The sequence below is a fragment of the Anguilla anguilla genome, chromosome 7 (assembly GCF_013347855.1).
Source record: "Anguilla anguilla isolate fAngAng1 chromosome 7, fAngAng1.pri, whole genome shotgun sequence".
In the NCBI taxonomy this organism is placed as follows: domain Eukaryota; kingdom Metazoa; phylum Chordata; class Actinopteri; order Anguilliformes; family Anguillidae; genus Anguilla; species Anguilla anguilla.
This window is the reverse complement of record NC_049207.1, coordinates 6,266,315-6,290,314: the sequence shown is the minus strand read 5'-3', so window position 1 is coordinate 6,290,314 and position 24,000 is coordinate 6,266,315. Positions and strand designations below refer to the sequence as shown.

At 46.6% G+C, this 24,000-nt stretch overlaps 1 protein-coding gene across 2 annotated transcripts in view; it reads left to right on the top strand.

The window, feature by feature from the left end:
* tmcc3 (transmembrane and coiled-coil domain family 3) overlaps positions 1–19,401 on the top strand; it is a 47,668-nt gene extending 28,267 nt beyond the window's left edge. For both annotated transcript variants that reach the window (XM_035426048.1, XM_035426047.1), the window contains exons 2-4: positions 16,939–17,924; positions 18,353–18,488; positions 19,093–19,401. In XM_035426048.1, the coding sequence (XP_035281939.1) occupies positions 16,939–17,924; positions 18,353–18,488; positions 19,093–19,395 (1,425 nt within the window). In that variant the 3' untranslated portion in view covers positions 19,396–19,401. The remainder of the gene's footprint in view (positions 1–16,938; positions 17,925–18,352; positions 18,489–19,092) is intronic.
* Positions 19,402–24,000: the final 4,599 nt, after the last annotated feature.

Here is a 24,000-nt window from a genome sequence, read left to right as displayed (position 1 = left end):
TCCCTCAGATGAGGCCAGGCTAGAGCAGGATCTGTGTTTCTTCCCGTTGGCTCGAGGGCTACATTACTGTGCTGCCGCGGTCACGTACAGTACACAGCTATGCGTTTGAATAAAGGGAAACCTCACGTTGTTTGCTTAGCCGGCGGCTTCCGTTATCTGCCGTTCATTTCACGTACGGTGCTACGCCGACTCCTTTGTAGCGCGTGATCAAGGGCACTGATGGCCTTTGCGTGTTGGATCATAAATAAAAAGCGGTCATTTGCTGTTATGCTGAAATACAGCGGTTGTACTTAACGTCAGATCCGCGGCGTCAGCACAAGAGGTCGACTGTCCCTCCCGCCACCCCTCGGTCCATCTCTTAATATGGCTTTTTTCTGAATGTTCTATTTTTGTAGGTCAATGTGGAAACCCCATTGAGTCAAGTCAAGAAAAACACATAAATGGGAGCCAATGAAGTGTGACTGTGACACTCCTCACCACCATCTTTTTACCCACTTTTACTCTGATTGGTATTTTACTCTTTTTTCAAATGCTGTTGTGGTACTCGTTTTGTAATTGTCTCTGAGTTGGCACCAGTTAAATTGTGCGTACTGTAATTGCCTTTGAGTGTGATAATGGGACATTTGTATAAATCCGCTTGCGGGAAGTAAATGTTTAATGTGTGGTGATTAGCTGCTTAAATGCTTAAAAAAATGGGCTTTTTCAGACTGCCTGCCTTCTGCCCCTCTTTAGAGTTTTGGTGTCTTCAGAAGATTTTACAGTTAAATGAACTGGCTCATGAGCTCATTCAAATACTGCCTCACGCAAACTTGTGCATTCTTGCACAAATGCTATCAAATTAAAACATTTTTTAATGCCTTTCCCTCCACCTTGTGTGATCTGTTTCACTGTAAAGCAAATGTGTCCTGGTTGTTTACAGGACGTGTGTACCATGCTGTGGTAAACAAAACATCCTGCTTCCTCCTTCCCCAACGTCACAGTAAATGTGCGGACTTCCGCTTTGGGACGCTTGGGGCAGCATGTAGGAAAGCAAGCTGAGGGGCTGGGAGTTATGCAGCTCCCGCTCATTTTAACGGCATAAGTCTGCTTAACGTTTGCATCATCAAAAAAACTGCTCTAAAACCAGACATTGTGGCATGCATGCAGTGCTCTACTTGTTCCTGGAAAAAAATATTTAAGGCTTTTGTCAAAAAAAAACCCCACTGCGTAAAATGTAAAACAATCGTATTTGTGTGCGTATATACGCAAGTTATATACCAGTTTTTCTCCCCTAATAATTATGTAAGCTGCAAACGTTTAGACGGTGTGGAGATGTGGTAGCGTGGTTTCATAAGTGCAACACTGCAGCATTCTGCTGCCATGGTAACTTTGGAAGAATACCCACATGACTGGAGGGCCTGGCTTGGCTTTTCTCTCGGGTCTGCAGCAGCACTTCACCGCGTGGAAGTTAACAGCACGGCCTAATTAAGCATTAAAAACATTACTGCAAAGAGCTACGACATGTGCCGATGTCCTGGCCTGAGTGTCACAGCGATGAGTCTCAAATGTCTGGGCTACGTGAGAAAATACGTCTGCTTTTATTTTTAACTCTTGTGCTTTTCTCATTACGCCACAGCATTTAGCAGACTCACTCTTACCCAGTGCTAACGACGCCGATTATATATGTTTGTACATATAGCTCAAGTATAAAGGTGGATACTTTACTGCTCAAGAGTACCACGACAACACCTGTCTCAGAATAGCCCTGTCCCATATTGTACAGTTAGGAATCGAACACACAACCTTTGAGTTACGAGCCTTAGTACCCAAGTGTTATGCTACGTAGCTGTCAGCTGAGGAGCGCTGTGGTGTTTTGGCTGACGTAAAAACGCTCCCTTTTAAGTTGTCAGATTAAGCCCCTCGCTAAATTCTTCAGCTGGAGTGTTTAATATGCAAGTTGGAAGACTTGCTTATGTGCAACTCTTCCGCGCTGCTGGGGCTTTGAGGCAGTAAAGCTGTGTCACACTTACTTGGCAGTGAGCTAGAAAAGCGCGTCGGATCATCGTAGATTAGTCATCGCGAAGCTGGCAGCGGGTCGGGTTTGCATAGCGCTTCCGAGGACCAAGACTCATGGTCTCGGTAATTTTAGCGTGTCCCCTGTGTACTTGTATTTATAAGGCGAATTCAAGAACCCGTAGTGCACGCATTACTCGCCTTCTCCTTTTTTTTAAACGGAGCATTTAGAGTATCCCCCAAAATAGATGTGCCCGGCTGATTTTAAGATGAGAGCGTGGTGTGACGCAGTAAAAGTGCATGGGTTTCTAACTCACTGCCAAGTTTGGGCATTCCAAGTGAAGCAGAGCAGGAGTTTTGGGGGGGGGGGGGGGGGTGAGGAAACACTCTGTTATCCGACTGTGAACTGTGTATTATAAATCGTAATTAGCGTAGCTTCCTTTGGGCAGGCGCGGTGCCTAAACGAGGGGACAGCGCCGTTTAGGCCAGCCCTCATGGTGCGCCGCTGTTCATTAAACAGGGGCGGCAGTGTAGCGTAATGGGTAAGGAGCTGGTCTTGTTACATTACATTACGTTACAGGCATTTAGCAGACGCTCTAATCCAGAGCGACTTGCACAACTTTTACATAGCATTTTACGTTGTATCCATTTATACAGCTGGATATATACTGAGCAATGCAGGTTAAGTACCTTGCTCAAGGGTACAACGGCAGTGTCCTACCCGGGAATCGAACCTGCGACCTTTCGGTTACAAGCCCAGTTCCTTACCTACTGTGCTACACTCCGTCTTGTAACCTGAAGGTCCCAGGTTCGATTCCCAGGTAGGACACTGCCGTTGTACCCTTGAGCAAGGTAACTCACCTTCATTGCTTCAGTGTATACAGTATATCCAGCTGTATAAATGGATGCAATGTAAGTGCTATGTAAAATGTTGCGTTAGTCGCTCTGGATAAGAGCGTCTGCTAAATGCCTGTAATGTAATGCAATAAAAACACACACGCAGGGCTCTGTACTCCGGATCTGCCCCTTTACCACTTCGATCTGGAGAAATACCCCTGGAAAAACCCGGGCCACCCCACCACCTGGCCCTTTCCCCTTCGCTGTCCCTCACTTGAAATTAGCATTTATAAGACTGGCTCTGTGTTGTCGCGGAGACACAGGGGTGGTGCGTACGTGCGCGCCTCAGTCAATTTGCCGGGCGCCGTGGTTACTGACACATTTCACGGTCGGTGGGCAGTTGCTGCTGTCTATTTGTGTAGTGTGTTCTGCCTGCATGGACCTTGTTGCTTTTAATGTTGCATAATGGGAGAGCAAAACAAGCTGTTCACCCCCGTCCTCCGACCCCCCCCCCCCCCCACCGCCGAGGACCTTCTTTTGTCACCTGGCAGGTAGAAACGAAAATAGAAAGGGCTTTAATGAACCGTGACGATCTTAATTGTGCTAATTTCATGTCGCTAACATGGCACGCGCAGGACAAATCGGTCTTTGATTCTCGTGTCTCCAGGGTGATAAAGAGAGAAAGAAAGTGGGGAAACAGAAAACAGGTGAGGGCTTTGATGGCAGAACAATTTTTTCTTTTCTTTTGTTCTGTGGGTACTCTGCTTAGAACAACATTACTGTTCACTTTTATGAAATGCGGTACGTTTACGCGCTTATCATTACCTGAAAATGGTACAGATCTGCTTGATTTCCACGTTATATTAAATGACCCTGACCCCGCCTGTAGTTCTCATCCTGTTATGCTCAAATGTAATGACATTCCTCACGTTAATTGCTGGATGTGAAGGCCCTTCCTTTTGCTGGAACGGCCTAAAGGCCTGTGTGGATTTAGGGCGAGTTGCGCCAGAGATGGCAGATCGCTCCAGGCTATACAAACCTTATGGGCACATGGATACTGAAGTTGCATAAAACAGCTTCCCACATAATGACCTACATAATCCTAGTACAATCCTCAGCCTTTTATAAGAGCTTTCGGTGTTGTTACGTACCATACATCGTGGCAGGTCTGAACATTACGTCTGTTGTGGATCGATTCCCGTTCGGCATTCAGTGTTCCTAATGCCCGTCCTTCGGGAAGCCGATAACTAAATGAAAACAGGAATGAGGCCGCCGCGCAAATGAATAGCTGCATCGACAGACGAGTATCGATCTGTTTGTGCTCTCTCCGCGAAACTCTAACACGTCCCACGTCCCACGTCCCAGGCCGCTGAGCAGCACGGTGGGTCTGGCACAGTTACTTGATGAGGATCTTTAGTCGATGGAACCTGACTGATAATGGGGTTGTAAATGTAGAGAGGGACGAGCTGTAATGTTCCCTGGTGTGATTATCTTGCGCTTGGGGGGGGGGGGGTGGGTGGAGGGGGGAGGGGTGCTGGTCATTGATGGATTGCCCAACAGGGTGTCCAACTGAGGACAGGGCGACACAAAGTCCCATCATACATTGCAGCCTAAATATTTGAGGGCTTTTGTCCTGGAGATTGCTGTCCAAATCCCCCAAATATTCGACAGGACATATTTATCCCCTGGTCTGAGGAAAGGACTGCGTGCTCACAGGCCCCCTTGCTTTCTCGATGATTGCAGCTTGCTGTCAAAAAGTCAGCTATTAAAAACTGAATTGGAGGGAAAAAAAGTGTGTGCTGCCTTTCTTTTTTGAGTTTTACATTCACGTACCTTGGTCTGCACCTTGCCAAACAAGGTGTACATTTTTTTTTTCACTTTTGTTTTCTTGTGGCCACTTTTTGTCCTTTTGTTGTCATCTTTTCAGTAGTAATCATAATTCGCAAAAAAAATTCCCTTATGGTTTTTTTTTAAAAGGGGGGGGGGGGGGGGGGCAGTGCTTCCCTGTGTAATTATTGAGGCGGTCATCTGACCCTTTGCCCCCGTTCGCTTGGCTCCGGTGTTGTTTTTACTTGCTCGGGGTTAAATTATTCATGGCCTGACAGGTAGTATAAAGAGATAAGAGGGCAGTGCCAGGTTCAGGTAGCTTCCTACTCTGCGGATCTACTTGTGAGGAGCTAGTTGCCCTAAAGTGCTGTGGTATTCTCTGTGTGGCTCTCCAGACATACTAGTCGAAAGATCAATTCTTTCTTGTTCTTGTCCTCCCTCCCTCCCTCCCTTTTTGTCAATGTTTTTGAAGTGTAGTTTATCTTCTCTATGTTTATATGCACTCTGTTGTTTTTGTCATGTACTGCAGCATTGTTAAAAACCTTGAAAAGCACTACAGCTGTGCTCAATGAATGGTGCTGTGGTGGTGAATGAACACAGGTCTTATGCTCGAGGTTTGTTTGAGGAGGAAGTGGATGGGGCTTGGAAGGAACTATTTTTAATCTGTAGAGGAAGTACTGGGAGCATGGCCCATTTGGCCAAGATATTAGAACAAGCTGACAGGACGGCCCCGCACGGTCTGTCTTGTACACAAAAGAAAGCAATCTACTTTCCTCCTAGCGTGAATCCAGCCTGGATATTTCAGTGGCTGCTCAGACTCGCTCTCACGTCTGCTCATACTGGCTCTTGTGCCTTAATGCTTTTAGTTGTTTACTGCTGCAAAGATTTATTTAACGGAAAAATACTGCGTTTTGAATACAGAATAATTTCTGTGCTTGAGCGGTCTCCCCCCGCCCCCCCCCCCCAAATGGTCAGGCAGTCTTGCTTGTGCTCAGCATCGTGAAATTCTACCAGCACTGGCTATTTTATAGTGAAATTGTCCTTGGTTTGAAGTGTGTTTCTCAGTTCTAATAAGACATTGATTCCGCTTTTCTTGCTTAAGAGAGGAATAATGTGCACATGCATTTCAGTTATTCAGAGTAACTGAAAATTATGTCACCTGGAAAGCATTAGGAAACCGAACAGGGGCGGCGGCCAACCTGATTGACGGAAGACCTTTGTCTCCTGTTGACATGGGAACGGTTTGGTCGACCGTGTGCATTCTGTTGCATAACGCGGTTGATGCGTTTTGGTGCGTGTCACTGGGGTAAACATGATATCCGGTCTCCTGGAGAACACTGTGTGTATGAGCTCAATGCCTGCAACAGACTATGAAGGCATAGCCCCCTTTTCAAGCAGTTGAATCATGGCTAAATTTGAATGGGCTCTTCGAATGGAACTACGATAATATTACTCATTTTGAGCATGAGGTTCATCATCATGTACAGGCAACCTTCATGTTGCTGATGTGGCACAATGGAAAAAGCAAAAGGAAAAAAAATCCTTATGGATTCCATGAGGAGAATAAATGTTCTGGACATATTTGGAATGTGTGTGCACATAGTGAGTCAGGCTACGGCGAGGGAGAAAGATGCTATAACCTCAGGCCGTGACCTAAACGATGACCCGTGTGCGAATCGCCGAAACGGGCAAGGTTCGACCAGACGGCCTCACAGCTGTCCCGCGGTCATTACAAGGAGGTGAAGTTGAGAAGAAGTCACAAGTAAAAGCATATCCTGGCCTATCTCTCACCAGACTAAACCTGTTTGCGGGCTGCTTTTTTTTTTAAGAAAAAATGCTGCAGTGTGACAGTTGGTTTGTACCCCCATGGGCTTTCTGCCGTATCCTATGGAATACACAAAGCTGCCTCTGAAGTTTTTAGGAGGTGTGACGCGAGATCTCTATTTGGGATTCGTTCCCTGCCCAGATTAGTACAGAGGTTCATGGATCTTCTCAGTATATTGTCAATGCATATACACAAGGAGTAAAACAAGGGAGAGACATGCCCTGTCTCTACCCTTTGGTAAAATATGAAAGACACAGGCTCTGTGTACGACACCATAATGCTAGATCTTTAGGGGTTGGATTTTTTTTCTTTGCATGTCTGTGGCACATAATTATGTGTTAGCTTTCATGCCATCTTTGATTATGGTGCCAACTTATTGGTGGAGACTTTCATTTTTATTCAAATATTTTTTCTTAAATGCAATATTTGGTGTCAGTGTGATTATAGAGACAGAAGGTGCAATTAGTGCATGGGCCTTACATCTGAATGCCAAAGTTAAATTCAGCCAGAAGAGTTTTGTACTTACTTAACGTAAAAAAAACAGAACTGCAAAACATTTTCATAATGAATTCCTGCACTAGAATCACTGCAGCCTGTGAGTCATGTCAGTAATATACTGGGTCTGTATTTCAAGTCTGGGCAAGAAGCATCGCTGGTACAGTTACAAAACTGTGCTTAATTGCTAGTTCCATCACGTTCACTTGGCTTACTTCAGGACAAACAGCTTAGCAGTCTGGCCTGCTTCTGCCTCACCTGCAGTTTGACCTGCTTCCAAACACTGAGTTTTTTTTTTTTTTTTTTTTTCTTCTTCTTCATAAACGAGAGAGAAAGAGACAGAGAGGGTGAATGAGTGTGTGCATGCATGTTGAGTGAGTGTTTGTGTGTGAGTCTGTCAGAGAGGGAGAGAGAGAGAGCGAGAGAGAGCCAAACATAAATGGTATCCCATTTGGCTGGATTTGTCTTTTCTCTAAATCATCTTAGCAAAGTAATCCCTGTCAACACAAATGGTAGGTTTGTTGTTGTTGTCTTTCCTGACTTCTGTTCAGTTGAAGCGGTTTCAACATTCGGCTGATTTTCCTCCCCATCCTCGTTGAGCTTCTCTTACTAAGCACGCTTACATTTGGAACTCTGTAAATACTAGGTTCAGGTGAGCAGTGAGAAGTGCAAAAACTGCTCTGCTCAACAGTTACCCTCTGTCTTGATTTTATGAGTCTTCACAGAATCCGATAGACGGGATGGGGGTAGGCATTTAAAGGGCTTCCTCTCACACCATGTTTGGGCTCCCAATGGACCAATCTCGCTCTTACTCCATAAAGCTTTAATTCCAGGGCCTGTTTTGGAAATCTTTCCTCTTCGCATTTCCTCTGCGTTCATGTTCAAAGCAGCTGGTTCTGCATGGCATCTTGGCACGCCCCCCACCCCACCCCCCCCCTTTACTCGGACACCCTCCCTATTCTCACGTTACGCAATTCTCTCTCCCCCCCGCCCCCCTCCCCCGCCCCAACCTTTTAACTGTTTTGAAAAGGAACGACATTGCGCATTCTACGAAGGAGAAATGGCGTTGAATTATGTTCCCCCACCCAGGATCGGCGGGGCACAGGACCATAAATGGAGACGTTGTGAGCGATCTTGTGCGCCGCAGTGTACGGGACGTCCCAGCGGGCGCAGGAGACGGAGGGAAACAAAAAAAACCCCGGGGGAACGGGACTCACGGCTGGTTAACGTTCTCCAAATTACGTGGCCTGGGTCACGTCAAACTGAGAGCTCCAGCGATAAGCTGGGAGCTAATCTGCCGCGATATCTGTGGTATGATATTGCCCTGTACGCGTGTACACGCGACACCAAAAGGGGGGGGGGGGTGGCGGTCACAATTAATTTGACCTCTTGTTCCGCTTTATCATCGAAATATATGGGGCTGTGCGAAAGCGGTCCTGAATGCGCGTGGTGGACCGTGTTTATGGAAGCCATCTAAGTTTGCCAAATTAGCATTTAGAGTGGCTCGATAAATCAGCAGAGAAAGGCTTTGAGGATTAGCCTTCCGGCCAGCACGCGTGGGTGCTGTCAGGGCAGAGATGGTCTCGGTGTCAGTGGGTCACGATTGGCTACGAGGCCGTGCTGATAGTGGGCCACTGAAACACAGACTCTGTTGGCGGGGCGTGGCCAAGCTAGACTGCTCCCATAAACGCAGGAAGTCGGGGACAGTGCCGGTGAAGTCCGTGTCATGTCATGTGATGATGCCCACGGTGCCCAAGATGGGTCTGAGCCATTTGTGGGGTGTGTTTTGACTTCGCCAGCCCGGGCCAGGCTGTTTTACAGCACAAACTCATTTTTATTTTTATCATTTTGCAGTTTAAGCTGCTCTTGTAAACATTATTGTTCTAGCGCCTTTCACAGCCCTTTGACATGAATGCTCACTGCAGTGGGTCCCCAGCCTCGTTCCTGGAGATCCGTCGTCCTGACGGTTTTCACTCCAGCCCTGACAAAAGCACGCCTCATTCAACAGCTTGAGATGCTGAGATGCTAATTAATATAATCAGGTGTGCCAAATTAGGGTTGGGAATGAAAATGTGTTTTGTCCTAAAGATGTTTTTGTCCTGCTGTGACAGATTTGCGCTAAAGTGGCTGATGAAAGTAACCCCCCATTTTGGGCATCTCTTGTTCTGAGCAGTTAGTTAAAATGTCTTTGGCTGTTGCAATGGCAAAAGGGAACATTACAAGGTACTACCTTGACTGAAGTCTGTCCTCACCCCCATCCAAACATACACGCGCACACACGCACATGCATGCACGCACACATACACACATACACACACACACATACACACATGCACACACACGCACACACACACACACACACGCACACACACACACACACACGCACACGCACACACACACACACACACACGCACAAACTCATTCCCTGCTGTGTCTCACAGTGTCATCATCCCCGTCAGTCAGACTCCCCTGTCTTTCGGTTTGTGGTTCTGGGAGGAAGAGGAGGAGGAGGAGGAGGAGGAGGAGGAGGTAGGACGGAGGTCCCTCGGAGCGACAGATTCCCTCGCGTCACTCGGGCTGTTTTTTTTTTTTTTTCGCCAGCGCACCGCTGTGCAAAGCCGCCGCTGTGCTGAACGTCAACGGTGTCCCTAAAACGCCCGGCTGCGTGCGCGGGCAGCGTGCGAAGCGTCGTCTGCTGAGCTGCACCAGGCCTCTAATAGAGCCGTAGGGTCTGCTGCGGGAAACTGAATAAGCGTACGGGTCCGCGCTTTTAATTGATTGTACAGGACGGATAATGCTTATAGGTTTTTTGTTGCCATGGACCGACGTCCGTGCTTTTTTTGGCCAGCCCTACAAACGCGAATGTCTGCAACTGAGGTGAGTGATGAAGTTAGACCATTTGGTCGGCCGGATGAAGTGTGTTGGGTCCAGCCACGTACTAGGTTTTGACCTGGTCTTGTTTCATTCTATAGAACAAATAATGCGTATGGGTTTTTGTTCTTGAACTAATGGATGGACAGACCATCACTGAAACTGATGAAAACAGAAATACCCTCATGCCCTCGTGGGTTTTATGCTTAGACCCCCAAGACTCAACTGTGTCTGTTTACAGACATTCTGTGTGGCCCAGTGCGCCACAGTTATGTGAAATCAGCCAAAACACGGAGGGGATTGAGCTTGTTTTGATGTCATGAAGGCTGGCGTGGACACCTTTCCACTATGACGCAGAGAGAGGGAATCGGGGGGGGAGCGCCCGTTGGTTCATTCAGCGTGGCAGTGGGCGATGTTGAGACAGGCACACAGAAGCAAGCCCGTGTCTGTCGGGGTCCCCAGTGCAGCGGGTAATCTGGCCGGCCTCGGTGGACTCCCCGTCTGCGCTCTGCCCCAAGAGGGGGGGGTGGCATGGGGAGAGGGGGGGGGGTGGGGGTCGAATAGACACACAGAGAGGAACCCCCCTCTATAGACACAGAGAGGAACCTCTGTCACCATGGCAGCGGTAACCGGCATGCGTGGCATTCTGTCGGGAGCCCCCACCGCAGTCGACAGCGCCCCCCCCACCCCCACCCGCGACACTCAATCACACACTCGCAAATTCACACACGGGCGCAAACTCCTGCTAAAATCCCTGCCAGGATGACGGTTCTGCTTCATCACACTTCTGAATAATGGGCTTGAAAGTGCCCGTCTCTGCCTGCGCACAGCACTTTGACGGCGCCGCTGGGTTTTTTTTTCTGAGGTAAAAAAAAAATTAAAAAAATGAACAGCTAGCAGTTATCTTGTCATTCATGGTTTGTCTCCTGAAGTCACAGTTCCACATGCTGGCCTGTGTTTGTGGGGGACTGCTGCAGTGCTGTCGTGGCATGTTTTTCTCTCTTTCTCTCCCTCCTCTATCGCTCACTCCTCCTCCTCCTCCTCCTCCTCTCCCTCCCTCTATCTCTGTCCTGCGCGTGGGAGTTTGAGGCGAGAGGACTCTCTCCCGTCCGCGGCTAATCTCTCGCAGACAGCGAAGGCTGCTCTGTAGCCCGGCAGGACCAAAAAACATCTGAAGTGACCTAAACTCGTTCCCCCGTGGGGGGGGGGGTCAGTGACAGAGGCTTGGCAGGAGGATGATGATGATGATGATGATGATGTTGGGAAAGCAGCCGAGTGATCGTGTTAACCGCACGCTCTCATCCGCGGTGGAGAGAAACCGAGGAGGCTCGCTGATTACGCGTCCCCGCCTCTGGTGTTGTGTGAAAACACTGCAAACACTGCCGTGCGCTGCTGTCGCTGACGTCCTCCCTCTCCTTCTGCTGTTGCTGACGTCCTCCCTCTCCTCCTGCTGTGGACCTCTATCCACAGCTCATACCAAAACCTGAACTGTTTCGCTGAAGGACCTGTGGCTTCAGCACAGGGGCCCCAGCCAGGAATTCTGGGAATTCTGAGCCCCCTGAAAAGATATTGCTCTGGGCCCCCCGGGGACCTTTTTTTAAGAAGACTAATAAATTTTTTTTTGGCTGTTTTATTTTTATTTTTTTATTTAATCTTTGTTTAAGCAGGGGAATCTCTTTTGCAAGGGAGGCCTGACATAAAACACACAGTTACAATGGTACTCAAGACAGTAGACAAACCAGATACAGACATCAAAGGTTTGTAGGCCCCTAGAATGTGGGCCCCTAGAATCATTACCACCTTTCACCCCACTGGCGACAGCTCGCCTTCTGTATTTGAGCCCCAGGGTGAAGTGCCTGACTTCTGTAGCTCCAGCTACAGTGCCTGTGCTCACAAATATGTGAACAGGTTTGCGCGAGGTTTAAAACTGTGAGCGTTGTTAATGGACCCATTGCGAGCGGTCTCCGCTTGCTGTCGCTGTGAGCGTGTGACCCAGATAGAGCCGCCCGCTCAATTCACAGCTTCGCGCCCGTTCTTCTGTCTCATCGGTTCTGTACCTTCAGTCTCTGATCCCTGTTCTTACACACACATTTTACGACGTACAGATTTCTCTCTCCCTCCCCGTGTCTTTCAAATTCAAATATCCCTTCATTTGCATGACAAGTGAACTTGTGTTGCAAAAGCACTTTAAGTCTGACAAAGATATTTTGCCAGGGAGTAGTCTCTGCCTAGGGCCTAGTGCATTTCCAGTTTAGTGTTTGTTTTAAATTTTTTTGGCAGTGGAAAATGTTTTTGTTCATCTGGTCAATTTTTAAGAACTGTTATCGATGTCTTTCTTTTAGACTTGGTGCACACAAATTGGTATTTGATTGCCAGTTTTCCCAGGGGGCTCTATCTCTGGCTGCTGTTCAGTGCGCTCTGCTAGTAGCACTAGCGGCGCGGGGGGCCGGGTCAGCTTTATTTAAATAAACCCAGAATTTAAGTGCTCTTGTCTCCGCCGGCAACGGGAGTGGGAGTGGGAAGTGGCCCGTTTCAGCCTCGTGCCCACCAATGAGGGGCCCTCCTGCGTACACACAGCTTAACACACTTCCAGGCGAATTTTCCGTAATTATATTTTTATCCCGTGATTTATTTTTGGTGTGTAATTGAGGGCCCGAGTTTCGCTCCCACAGGAGAAGGTGGACTGGATAATGGCGTCAGATATTTCAGACTGATCTTTTTTGTCAGGGTTGAATCTGGCACCATTTCTCCCTCGTATCGTTTTATTATTTTTTTTGCTGATGCTGAAACTATGTTAAAGCTCCCCGAAGCACTGACTTACCAGGGGAAAAGAGCCCAGAGTCAGCAGGCTACACATTCTGTAATGATTCCAGATGTGCTGCTTCTGAGGGCGACGGTGACAGCCTCTCTATAAATAATAGTTCTATAAATAAGTTGTGTGCTTTAACAACTTGCTCCTGGTTCGTTAGATTCATAATTACTTGCATTTCAGCCTAGACTTTTGCAATCTGTGTATATATTTATTTTGTCAACATTATTTAGCTTGGGAGCAGAACTAAGGGATGTCTGTATTGCTTACAGGTGTGAAAGACTCAGATCTTGCAGATGCTGGTGCCCCTTTCAAAGGCCTTTCCCATTTCAAAGGGCTTTCAGGCCTCCTTCTGTTTATATCACAAACATCGCTCTAGGTTCCCGTAGCTTCATGTCTCTTGGTATTATTTAAACTCTTTCTGTGCTGTAAAATGTTAATAATTGGAAAAAATAATAAACATATCCATGCTGAAATTTCCAACTTAAACCTGCCTAAGCTGGTCAAGCTGGTCTAAGACGTGTTTTCCACATTTTTAGCTGGTTGTTCAGCTGTTCACCAGCAGGCCGGACTGTATAGTCAGCTAGTCCTCCAGTTTGACCACCAGCTTACTCTACCAGCTAGCTTAAGCAGCTTTGACCAGCTTTGTCCAGATAGAGACCAGCTCTGACCAGCCCCAGCCCAGCTAGAAATGTCAAAAGCACAGTTTAAATCATCTTTGAGTAACGGCTTAGAATCCCAGTCAGTATTAGCTGGAATTTTCAGCAGGGATAGTGGAGCTGCATATCTGTTAACTGTACCATTCACTTCTAAAAACATAATAGTGTTTTTATCTGGGTAAAAAAATGTTTTGTAGCTTTTAAAACGAGTCGGAATCTGTTTAACCTAATAAAATTTTGGACATTTCATCTGTACAAAGTAGATCAAATTGGATGTGTCTACAGGAATTGGTAAAAATATGAACCAGTTTGCCTAGAACAAAGTAAAATGTCTCCTAATAAACTTTGGACAACATGCCCACGGGTTGCCCCCCACAAAAACCCAAAAAACAGATTAAGTGCAAAGTGTGGTTATTGACAGTTTAATCCGGCAAGTTCTCTTCAGTCTGATTCATGATTTGCGTCCGGAGGCAATGTAGGCTGGAGTCACTCGCTCGCACGTTAGACCTACATCCTCACATCACCGCTGTGACAGTTTTGTTTTTCCGTCTAACTGCGACATCTCGGAAAAGTTGACGACATTGACGGAATGCGATTTGAAAGACGCTAATATTTGTTGAGCCGGCGATCCGTAAAACGGCTCACTTGGCGGTTGTGCTTAACGGCCGTGCTGCTGAAGAAGCACCGAGCAGATGCTATTTTGATACAGTATTATACAGAGCCCCGTGCCAGGATCTGTTGATCGCAGGTTCCTGTTTGAACTTTATAGCAGGGCTCGGAGGCTACTTACCGTGTTTTTTTTTTTTCTCTTTTGTTTCTTGGACCGCCCCTTCCTGCCAGTGTCCATTGTCCTCGGCTCCTGTACAAGAACGGCAAAATGTGTTCTGAGGCGCCAAATGAAGGGAGACGTATTGGGTTTGCAACCTACAACAGAGAAAAACATCAATACAAAACGTCAAAAGGAATCTCTAAAAGCTGTCTCCCACTGAAGTGTCTTTAGGCTTTATCCACTTCAAGCTGTCAGGTGGACACAGGTGTGCATCATCAGGTAATCAAGTCAGCCAGCTCCACCTGCAGGATTAAGACAGGCATGAAGAGACTCTGTAAGGCAAGGGACCGTAACACCTACACGTGTACATTCCAAAGTGAAGAACAGTGTTTTAATTGGGGTATTGAAGGAGACAACACGTCAGGGAGTGAGCATTTTTTTTAAAAGAATGCATTTGGATTGCTTGAACATGTCCCTGTCCATGCTCCCATTATCAAGTAAGCAGAAGACAAACATTAGACAACATTGACCTTGAAAATGTTTGGCTTTGTTCACCTTATAAATATTTAAATCTTATAAATATTTATTCCATCACATGAAAGATGGCCACTTATTTCTGCCAGGAACATACTCAGTTTGGAAGACATCTCGTTCAGGTCAATTACTCTGGAGCAAAACGACGGGGGAACTCTTGGCCAATTTCCTTCCTGAAGCTGACTTGACGGCACGGTGACAAACATTTTGCTGAAGTGGTCTGTGATTTCTCCGCCTGCATACTAAAAACCTGGGTTGCCCTCAAGCCCTGAGCAGTTATTTTATGTGACTCAAACCTTTGGAGAGTGGAACATAATTTTCTCTTGTGAGAACACGGCCCGTTGGATTATTTTAAACAAGTGGCTTTGAAGGATGCGGGTAATGTTTTTATGTAAAACCTCTCTGCATTTTGACCCAGTTAAACAGTTTTTTTTTTCCTCCGCAGTTCGCTGGTATTCAGTCACAGGAGTTCTATTTTTCTTTTGAATGTTAAACAGTAGGAATCCATTACATGCACCAAATGCATGTACTGGTGTACAGGGACACACAGCTGTGTGTATTTTTTGCAGGCTAGTGTGCACTCTCTTCCCCCCCATAAGCGATTCTACACAGTCAGCCGTGAGTAGCATGTTAGCTGCACTCCTGCGGGTGCCCTTGACCAAGACAATGGCCTCAGAACTGGAGTTGGTCCCCGAGCGCTGCACTGTGGCTGCCCACTACTCCTAAGTAACTAGGATGGGTCAAGTGCAGAGGACAAAGTACCCCACAGGGTTCAATAAAAGTATATCTTATCTTATCCATCTTATCTAGCACTGCTGGGCTTCCTCCATGGCTTGGGTCAGGGTTCGACATTAGGCCCATGGCACGCATCTCTCCACTGGGGGTTCACTGCGGCGCTGGTGACTGTGAAATTGCACGAAGCAGTGGGTTTGAGCTCAAACTCGTTCTAGTCATGTTTTACATTTCGGCAGGTCATGGGGGCAGATCCCATCTCTTTTGTTTAGTTTTTTTGATACAAAACTGTATTACCTACTGACTTGGTAAATGGTAAATGGACTGCATTTATATAGCGCTTTTATCCAAAGCGCTTTACAATTGATGCCTCTCATTCACCCATTCACACACACACTCACTCATACGTCAACGGTGAAAGGCTGCCATGCAAGGTACCAATCAGCTCATTGGGAGCAATTAGGAGTTAGGTGTCTTGCTCAGGGACACTTTGACACGCCCAGGGCGGGGGATCGAACCGGCAACCCTCCGACTGCCAGACGACTGCTCTTACCTCCTGAGCTATGTCAGCTTCACTCATCTTATTATGATTCTTATTATTTTTTTTAGATATCTAAAATGGAAACATTGTTTGAATCTCCAGAACTAAATGTCCCAGTGTGCACTTGTGAATGCACTTGCTGGCACTGCTTATAATGAAAGGCATATGATGAAAGGCACAATGCCACTGAACCATTGATGGTGTTGAGTCGGGTTACTTACAGAAGTAAAAATGTTTTTCTAGTTCAATTCAAAACTGCTTTTGTACTGCGCTTGTAGTTTTCTGTGCAATAAGCGTATGAATATGAAATCTCTTCAAGGCCACTTTGCTGGCATAATGGCTGAAAAGAACACAGAGTGAAATGGAAATTAGAGTTTATGAATACTTTAAGCTCTTGTGAAGGATGAAGGAAGTGTTTAAAAAAGGTGGGGACAGTGTAACAGGGAACTGGGATTGCAACTGCAAGGGTGAAGGTTCAATTCCCTGGTACATTTCCATAATGCTCTTGAGTGTGGTACTTTACCTGAATTAATGCTAAACGCCTAGAATTTAACATTAAAATTAAGCATGATTTGTTCTGACCACATGCACCCCTTTCTTTGGAACCTGAACATGTTTCATTAATACAGTCCCTTGTTCTAAGATACAACAGCGCCCCCTACCCTACCAAGTGGGAGGTGCTCAGTCACTGTACTGTAAACTGTATAAAATCCACCCGGACTGTTACTTGGTTCTGTATGAGTGAGTTCTGTTCTGTTGGTACGGACCGTGTTCCTGTCAGGTTGCTCTCGTGTCACCGACTGTGTTGTTTTACGCTCTCATAAGGGAGTATGAAGTAAGATAAACAGATTTTTTAAAATGATAACGCGTGTCATATTTAAAATCGTTAATCACTAAAACGGTTGGACGTTGTGCTTCAGATGCGTACATCTACAGGCCTGTGCTGTGGACTCTTTTTTTTTTTTTTTTGATGCTTTAGCGGACGGGTGCGGTTTTTTTTCGATCCTCACGGTGTCCTCCTCTCTCTTGTTTTTTTTTTTGCCGCAGGCAGACCGGAACGGCGATGGCAACGTCCTCAGCATCCCGGTGCCGATGCGGCGCGGCGGCTCGGAAACCAGCCTGGACCTGGACTCCTCGGGCGGCCCGGGCCCGGGCCTGGGTCTGGGCCTGGACTTCCACCGGGGCCGGCTGGGCATCGACGGGCTCCAGCAGAAGATCCTGAAGGTGACGGAGCAGCTGAAGATCGAGCAGACGGCGCGCGACGAGAACGTGGCGGAGTACCTGAAGCTGGTCAACAGCGCCGACAAGCAGCAGGCCTCGCGCATCAAGCAGGTGTTCGAGAAGAAGAACCAGAAGTCGGCGCAGAGCATCGCGCACCTGCAGAAGAAGCTGGAGCAGTACCACAGGAGGATGAGGGACAACGAGAGCAACGGCTCCTCCAACTCCAAGGGCTCCTCCTCCGCAAGGGAGGCCAAGGAGTCCTCCAAGGACAGCCTCAAGGACAGCCTGAAGGACAGTCTGAAGGACAGTCTGAAGGACAGCCTCAAGGACAGTCTGAAGGACGTCAGCGGCAGCGGGCGGCACCCCACCCTGGACAAGGTCAAGACCATCGGGCCCGGCGTCTCCCTCTCGCCGCCCTTCTTCTTCAACAAGTCCCGGGAGTTCGCCAACCTGATCCGCAACAAGTTCGGCAGCGCCGACAACATCGCGCACATGAAGAGCTCGCTGGACCCGCCCTCGTCCTTCCGGCCGGACGGCGGCGGGCGGGCCCTGAGCGGCAGCGCCACCACGGTGGCCAAGCCCAAGTACCCGAGCGACGACGAGTGCTCCTCGTCCGTGTCGGCCGACAGCAACGGCAACCCGGCGTGCGGCGCGGCCGAGGACGCCCCGGCCAAGCTGGCCGTGCTGCTGGACGAGGTGCGGGAGATCCGCGAGGTGCAGACCCAGCTGGCCGACCACATGGAGGCGCTCAAGGCCCAGTTCAAGCGGGACTACGGCTTCATCACGCAGACCATCGTGGAGGAGCGATACAGGCCAGTCTGCCCTTTAGTGCTCCCCTTCGCTGTAGCGAAAGCCTTGTTGTTGTGGTAACACTCTAGGATGGGCGCTGTAGAAAGGCTTCGTCCGCATGAGCCAGTGGCACTTTCCTAAGTGTATATGCATGTTCATACGAGTGAACTGGTGTGCTGAAAGACGTGAAAGTGTGAGCGTGTAGATATGTGGTGGGTCAAATCAGGGGGAACAATTGAATATTTTTACTTCCTGGTTCATCTCATTTTGTATATGACCTGTACATTGTCAGTTGTATTCCCCCTTGGCGTTCGAGCAGCCCTTTTTCGTTTTTAACTTAAGGGGCGTCACAGAAATCACACCGGAAGGTGATTTTTTCTATACGTTTCAATTTCTTTTATTGACATCCAAGCTGATCAGTATTCATCCTCTCTTTCTCTCTCTCTCTCAGGTATGAGAGATTGGAGGACCAGCTGAGTGACTTGACGGAGCTCCATCAGCACGAGACCACCAACCTGAAGCAGGAGCTGGCCAGCATAGAGGAGAAGGTTGCCTACCAGGCGTATGAGCGTGCCAGAGACATCCAGGTACCCGCGGAGGAACGCACAGGGCTGATATTGGCCTGTGGTCATTTGACTGATTTCCCAGTCTAGCTTCTTTCTTTGCTATACGGGCTGTTGAAGCAGTCACCCTCACCCTCTTCTGCGAATTGCTTATTGGTCTCCTGAGGGGAGCATGCGTGATACTTTGCAGACAGCGTGAAATATCTGTCTTCAGCGTGTGTTTAGATGAAGGTAAAGATTAAAATATTACCGCATGCCCTTCCTCAGTGTAATGGTGCCATATGCTTGCTGTTTGTTAGGAGTTCATTTTGGCAAATTCTGAACCAGCAAAACTATTTTTTTTTTTTTTTTTTTTGCAGAAAAACACTTCAGTCATTTAATCCTTTGAGGTGTTAGATCACAAATACATGATGAGACTGTTCTTAACTGAACATTCTAATGCGGATGTAGCAATCACTACTGGCAACTGAACACAATGGCGTTCTAGAGCACTGACTCAGAATTAAACAAAAACATTCCAAAAAACCTACTCTTACAGGGTTAAGGACCAGTTTTCATTGAAACCATGTGAATTGAGTAGTAAAAACCTCGAAAAGAAATCCAGCTCACTTCTTCGTTCCTCCACCAGGAGGTGCTGGAGTCCTGCCAGACGCGCATCTCCAAGCTGGAGCTGCAGCAGCAGCAGCAGCAGGTGGTGCAGCGGGAGGGCACGGACGCCAAGGCGCTGCTGGGCAAGTGCATCAACGTCATGCTGGCCATCGTCACGGTGATCCTGGTGTGCGTCTCCACGGTCGCCAGGTTCACCACGCCGCTCATGCGCAGCCGGCTGCACGTGCTCGGCACCGTCGTCGCCTTCGCGCTGCTGGCCGTCTTCTGGAAGAACTGGGAGCACCTGCAGCTGGCCCTGGAGCGCATGCTGGCGCCCAGCTGAGGGGGAACGGGGGGGGGGGGGGGGGGGGATGGGGTGAGGAGCTGGGGCGGTTCGGCGACCGTTGCGTCGGGGGCGTGGCCTCTGAGTCGACGGGCGCCGCGTCTGGGATTTTTTCCCCTCCATTGTGGCGCCCTAGACTCCTGGAGCAAGCTCTACGGACTGTTACTTTCTTTTTTTTTTTTGCTTAGCCGACAGAGATGGACTCTGGCTTTCGTCTGTTGAGGAGAACAACAAACTGTCACTGTGACTTTCTGACTGAGGCTGGTCTGCTCTGAGCCCAGAATCTTGGACTTCACTGTTTGAGAAGGCAAACTTCTTTCGTGTATTAAAATTTTTGTTTTTCTTCATGTTTTGCTGAGCCTTTCCCTGTCCACACCGCGTGTAGCATTTTCTGCCAAACTATGTGCTTACTGTATCTAATTATGGTAACCCACACGTCTATTACGTAGGACCAGTCAAAAAGTGCAATATATTAGTTGTTTCTTTTTAATTTTTTAAAAAGGGATAGGAATTGGTGTGCATGTTTGTGATTTTTTTGTTTTTCATTGACAAGTACACAGCCTCTTCCTTGTTCTGTTTTGTCTCTGAGGCGTATTTTAACTTGACCTGAAGGAGTCTCTATCTGGTTGGACATCTCTCTGTTGGTCAAGGAAGGAAGTGAAATGCGGAGCACCACTGTGACGGGGATGTATCTTGTTTTGTGAAAATGAAAGGAAAGTGGAAGTCCAGTGTTTGTCCAGACGGCTCATATAACTTTTAGGTATCATCAGTGGAAGCGCAAGGGCCTCTGAAATTATATTGTGTGGAACTCTAATGTCTTTTTTATTGACAGTATCTTAAGGATTTTGGAGTATTGGAGACTTGAGATTCTCATACATTCGTTCGTTTTTTTTTTTTTTTTTTTTTGTTGAAGTTAAGCAGCCATGTTCTTTTAATGACCCTGTTTTGTCTTAAGATGCAGCGAGATCGTTAAGTCGGACATAAACGCACGAGAATCAGAAACAGCCGAGCCGAGTTTTGAACGTTTGATAATCGGTGTGATGACGAGACGAGACTACGAGAGGACGGACCCCACAGGAATAATCCGGGTGACGGGTCGGAAGACGGAAAGCGTTTTTAAAATCAGGCAGAAGAGATCAGAGAGCAGCCGTAGCTGGTTAGCAGGCTGCAAACCAGGGAATGTGGAGATTTCAGCTGCTTCCCCATTTAACAGAAATTCTCAAGTGTGCGATCTATGTGTTTGTTATAGTCTGAGTGTTCTGATTCAAACTCTCGTATACTGGTCCAGTGCATGCAATGAAAATCTGAATGCCATTAGATTCAGGTTGTATGTATGCAATTTATAGTCTAATTGTCATTCAGACACTGGTTTTGCAGTTTGTGTATATTTGCAGTATTCACTGTCATCACAATACCTGTATTTGTGTGTAATTGTAGTTTTAATGTCATTATGTCTCTGGCTGCATTTGTATATTTACTGGCTGAAAGTCATTGGATACTGGTTATTTATGTGTGTTTACAGTCTGAATTTCATTTTATGTGTACAACTGACTGTCGTGTGGACACTGAACTTGAGGAGATTAACTGCTTTAGTTGTGCTAGAGGCAGACTCATTAGCTGACCTCACCACAGACAGGCTTGGCTTTACCGACAAATGTGACTAATTAGGTGGCATCCAGGAGTCTAAAAATGATGCATCTAACGGACATTATGTGTCTAATTAAAATGAAACTCATTTAAAGGCATTTTAATTGCACATTGTGACACCCACCTGCTGGTTTTATCCATTTAGAATCTACAGCGGAAATTTATTGTAGTGAATATTTTGACTGCAGTTTCCACCATAGCAAACGGGGTTGACCTTTATTCCTCTTGGTACTGTTGTTTGGTGTGATTCTGGGTTCTTTGGTAGGGATCGTTAGCAGCCGGTTCCATGCGGCTCCGACATTTAAGTGAGATTTTGGGGAGGTTTTTGATTCGTTTTTTTTTTTTTTCTGATTAGCTTCGCATAATTTCTACTTCCTGGTTACTCTCTCCTTGTCGGGAGGCAGTAGTTGCCGATGCCGGAAGCAGGACTTCTTGCGGACAGAACTGTCCATGCATGCGAGGCCCGCTCAACTCATCTTTTCAGCTTGTTAGGTTTGGGGATGTCTGTGGATGAGATCAGTCTGCTGCCAGGCCCCTTCTACTAAGTCTTTAATTATTGCGTGTTGGATTAAGGGGTTCACTAATGACTTCAGGTCCCCCCCCCCCCCCCCCGAAAATAGCTTTCCACTGTCTGAGAATTCCCACCATTATAACTTGGTTCAAATGGAGAAACCAATATTGCCTAATAACTGTCTAAAATTGGATATCGATTACTATGGTTCTATGCCACAAATGTATTTACCATGGGAAAATATTTCCAGTGGTATGCACAACAACGTTTTTATATACTAGGCTTATTTTATCTGAAAGGGTAAATAATATGATAATAATAATAATTTTACTTTTTTCAAAAGGACAATAGTTTTCCATGTTGCTGAGGAATCCCCCCCTCCCTTGGTGGGTTGCAAGACCTCAGTTTTGAAACTCCTGAGTTAGATGATTAATGGCTATAGATAGAGCAAGTTTTTATTTCTATTTATCCCTTCACAATCTCTGACATTGTTTGTGTTGGATTATCAACATGATGTCATTGAGGGTTTTTTTTCTTTTTGTACCACCCTTTTAAAGCTAGATTCAGAGCATGTCAACATGGTGGTTTTTTGATGTTCCAGATTTGGAGAACTCTCGCCTTGTTGTTCAACAGTGCTCTCATGTTATTTGTTGAGTACCTTGTTTGTGTTTGATGTCACCTCCTCTTTCTGCCTGGAGAAAGGCATTTCTGGGTGCTGTTTCTCAGCCGAGATCTGATTTACAATTCCTTTGGGGGGTGGGACAAGTCTAGGTGAAGTGCTGTTTGTCTGTGAATGAATGTGTACTTTTTGAATGGGTTTGTTGTGTCCTGTCTTGAGTTGTTTTGTGGGCAAATTTCTTTTTCTTTTGCCCCACTGATTTGTGAGTTGGTGCCTTTCCCCTCTGCCTATACTGACTCTCTCTGTCTGTCATATCTGTGATTTATTGCTCTTTTTGTTTGTATGTGTATGTGTGTTCAGATTCATTGAGTGTGGTGTTGACATTACGTTCCACAGGATGGGAATCAATGGCTGCTATGCGCCCGTATGCATATTGATAAATGTCCTAGAGCAGTGGTGACCAGTGCTGTTCCTGGAGATCTAACGTCCTGTATGTTTTCATTTCAACTCTGATTCGGCACGCCTGTCTCTGCTTATTAGCAGCCCAACGAGAGGTCTCTAGCTGTTGGACGTGGTGCGCTTTGTTAGCGTTCGAATGGAAAATTACAGGACCTCAGATCCTGAGGAACAAGGTTGGGTGCCACAGCGCTATTGGGAAAACCAGGCCTCAAAGCTGGGCTGTCTGGTTGTGTCATTTCATTTTTATACAGTGATTGGCCAGTTTGGTCAATGTTCGCATTAAATCTGTCCCAGGGAATATTATTTCTTTGTTTTTTTTTTTTGTTTGTTTTTTTTGTGGCTTGAGCATCAGGAATATTATTTTTTTTCCTCATGGAAATGGATTTGTACATCTCGGGGAAATCTGGACCTTGGGTTCCAGGTAAACTTTTTTCAAACAGTAAATAAATCCCATTCCTTTTATAAAGTTTGCCTGAAGTGTGTGCTTATTTTATTTAAATAAAAGTTGGATTGCTTTTGGAAAATGTTGTACTAGTGTGTATGTCACATTGACGCAAGGTTACCAAATTTAACAATGGCATTTGGGTCCTCACCAGTAAGGTGCCATGCCTTGCCATGCACCAAAGGGGTCAACACATCTAATTAAGTGCAGAACATCAAAGGTATATTATCTCCTTCCTGTCTCTGCTGCCAATACTCACTCACTCACTCACTCATACGGCACACTCACTGATGTTACTTGTGATGAGCTAAAATGTGAACTAATTAAATAATGGATTAATGATACAGCATTACATGTGAAAAAAATGGTGCCTAATGGGATCACGGCACTGCAGGAAGAATGGCAAGCGTCACTCTGAAAAGCCCTGTTAATGCATTACCTGGCCCAGCTGGTGATGAATCATCCTTTGAAATGAAGTGGGTAATTTCAGTCCTCATCAGCGGGGAAGTTATTTTCTGGATGTAGCCCTGCACAGTCATAATCAGTGGTGTAGTAATGACAAGAGGGGGAAAAAAAGCAGTGATCTCATATTTTCCCTCAGGTGATTGGTTGATGCCGGTTTCCATGGCGCCCCTCCCTGGGGACAGTGGGATGTCACTAAGTAAACTACCAGCACTACAACAAAAGCTACTTGGCTTTCTAAGGAAATTGCAAAAAAAAAGAAAGAAAAAAAAAGCATTATTTTGGAGCTGGCGATAGTTGATGAAATATAACTGAAAATGCATATTGCCCCCTTAATTTAGAATACATTTTATTTGGCAGAGACTTCTATCCAAAGCGACATGCAATTAGTGCCTAACCAAGGTCATTGGAAATGACAAATACAAACACGGGTCTAATAAAATCCAGTTAGATCATAAAATAGCT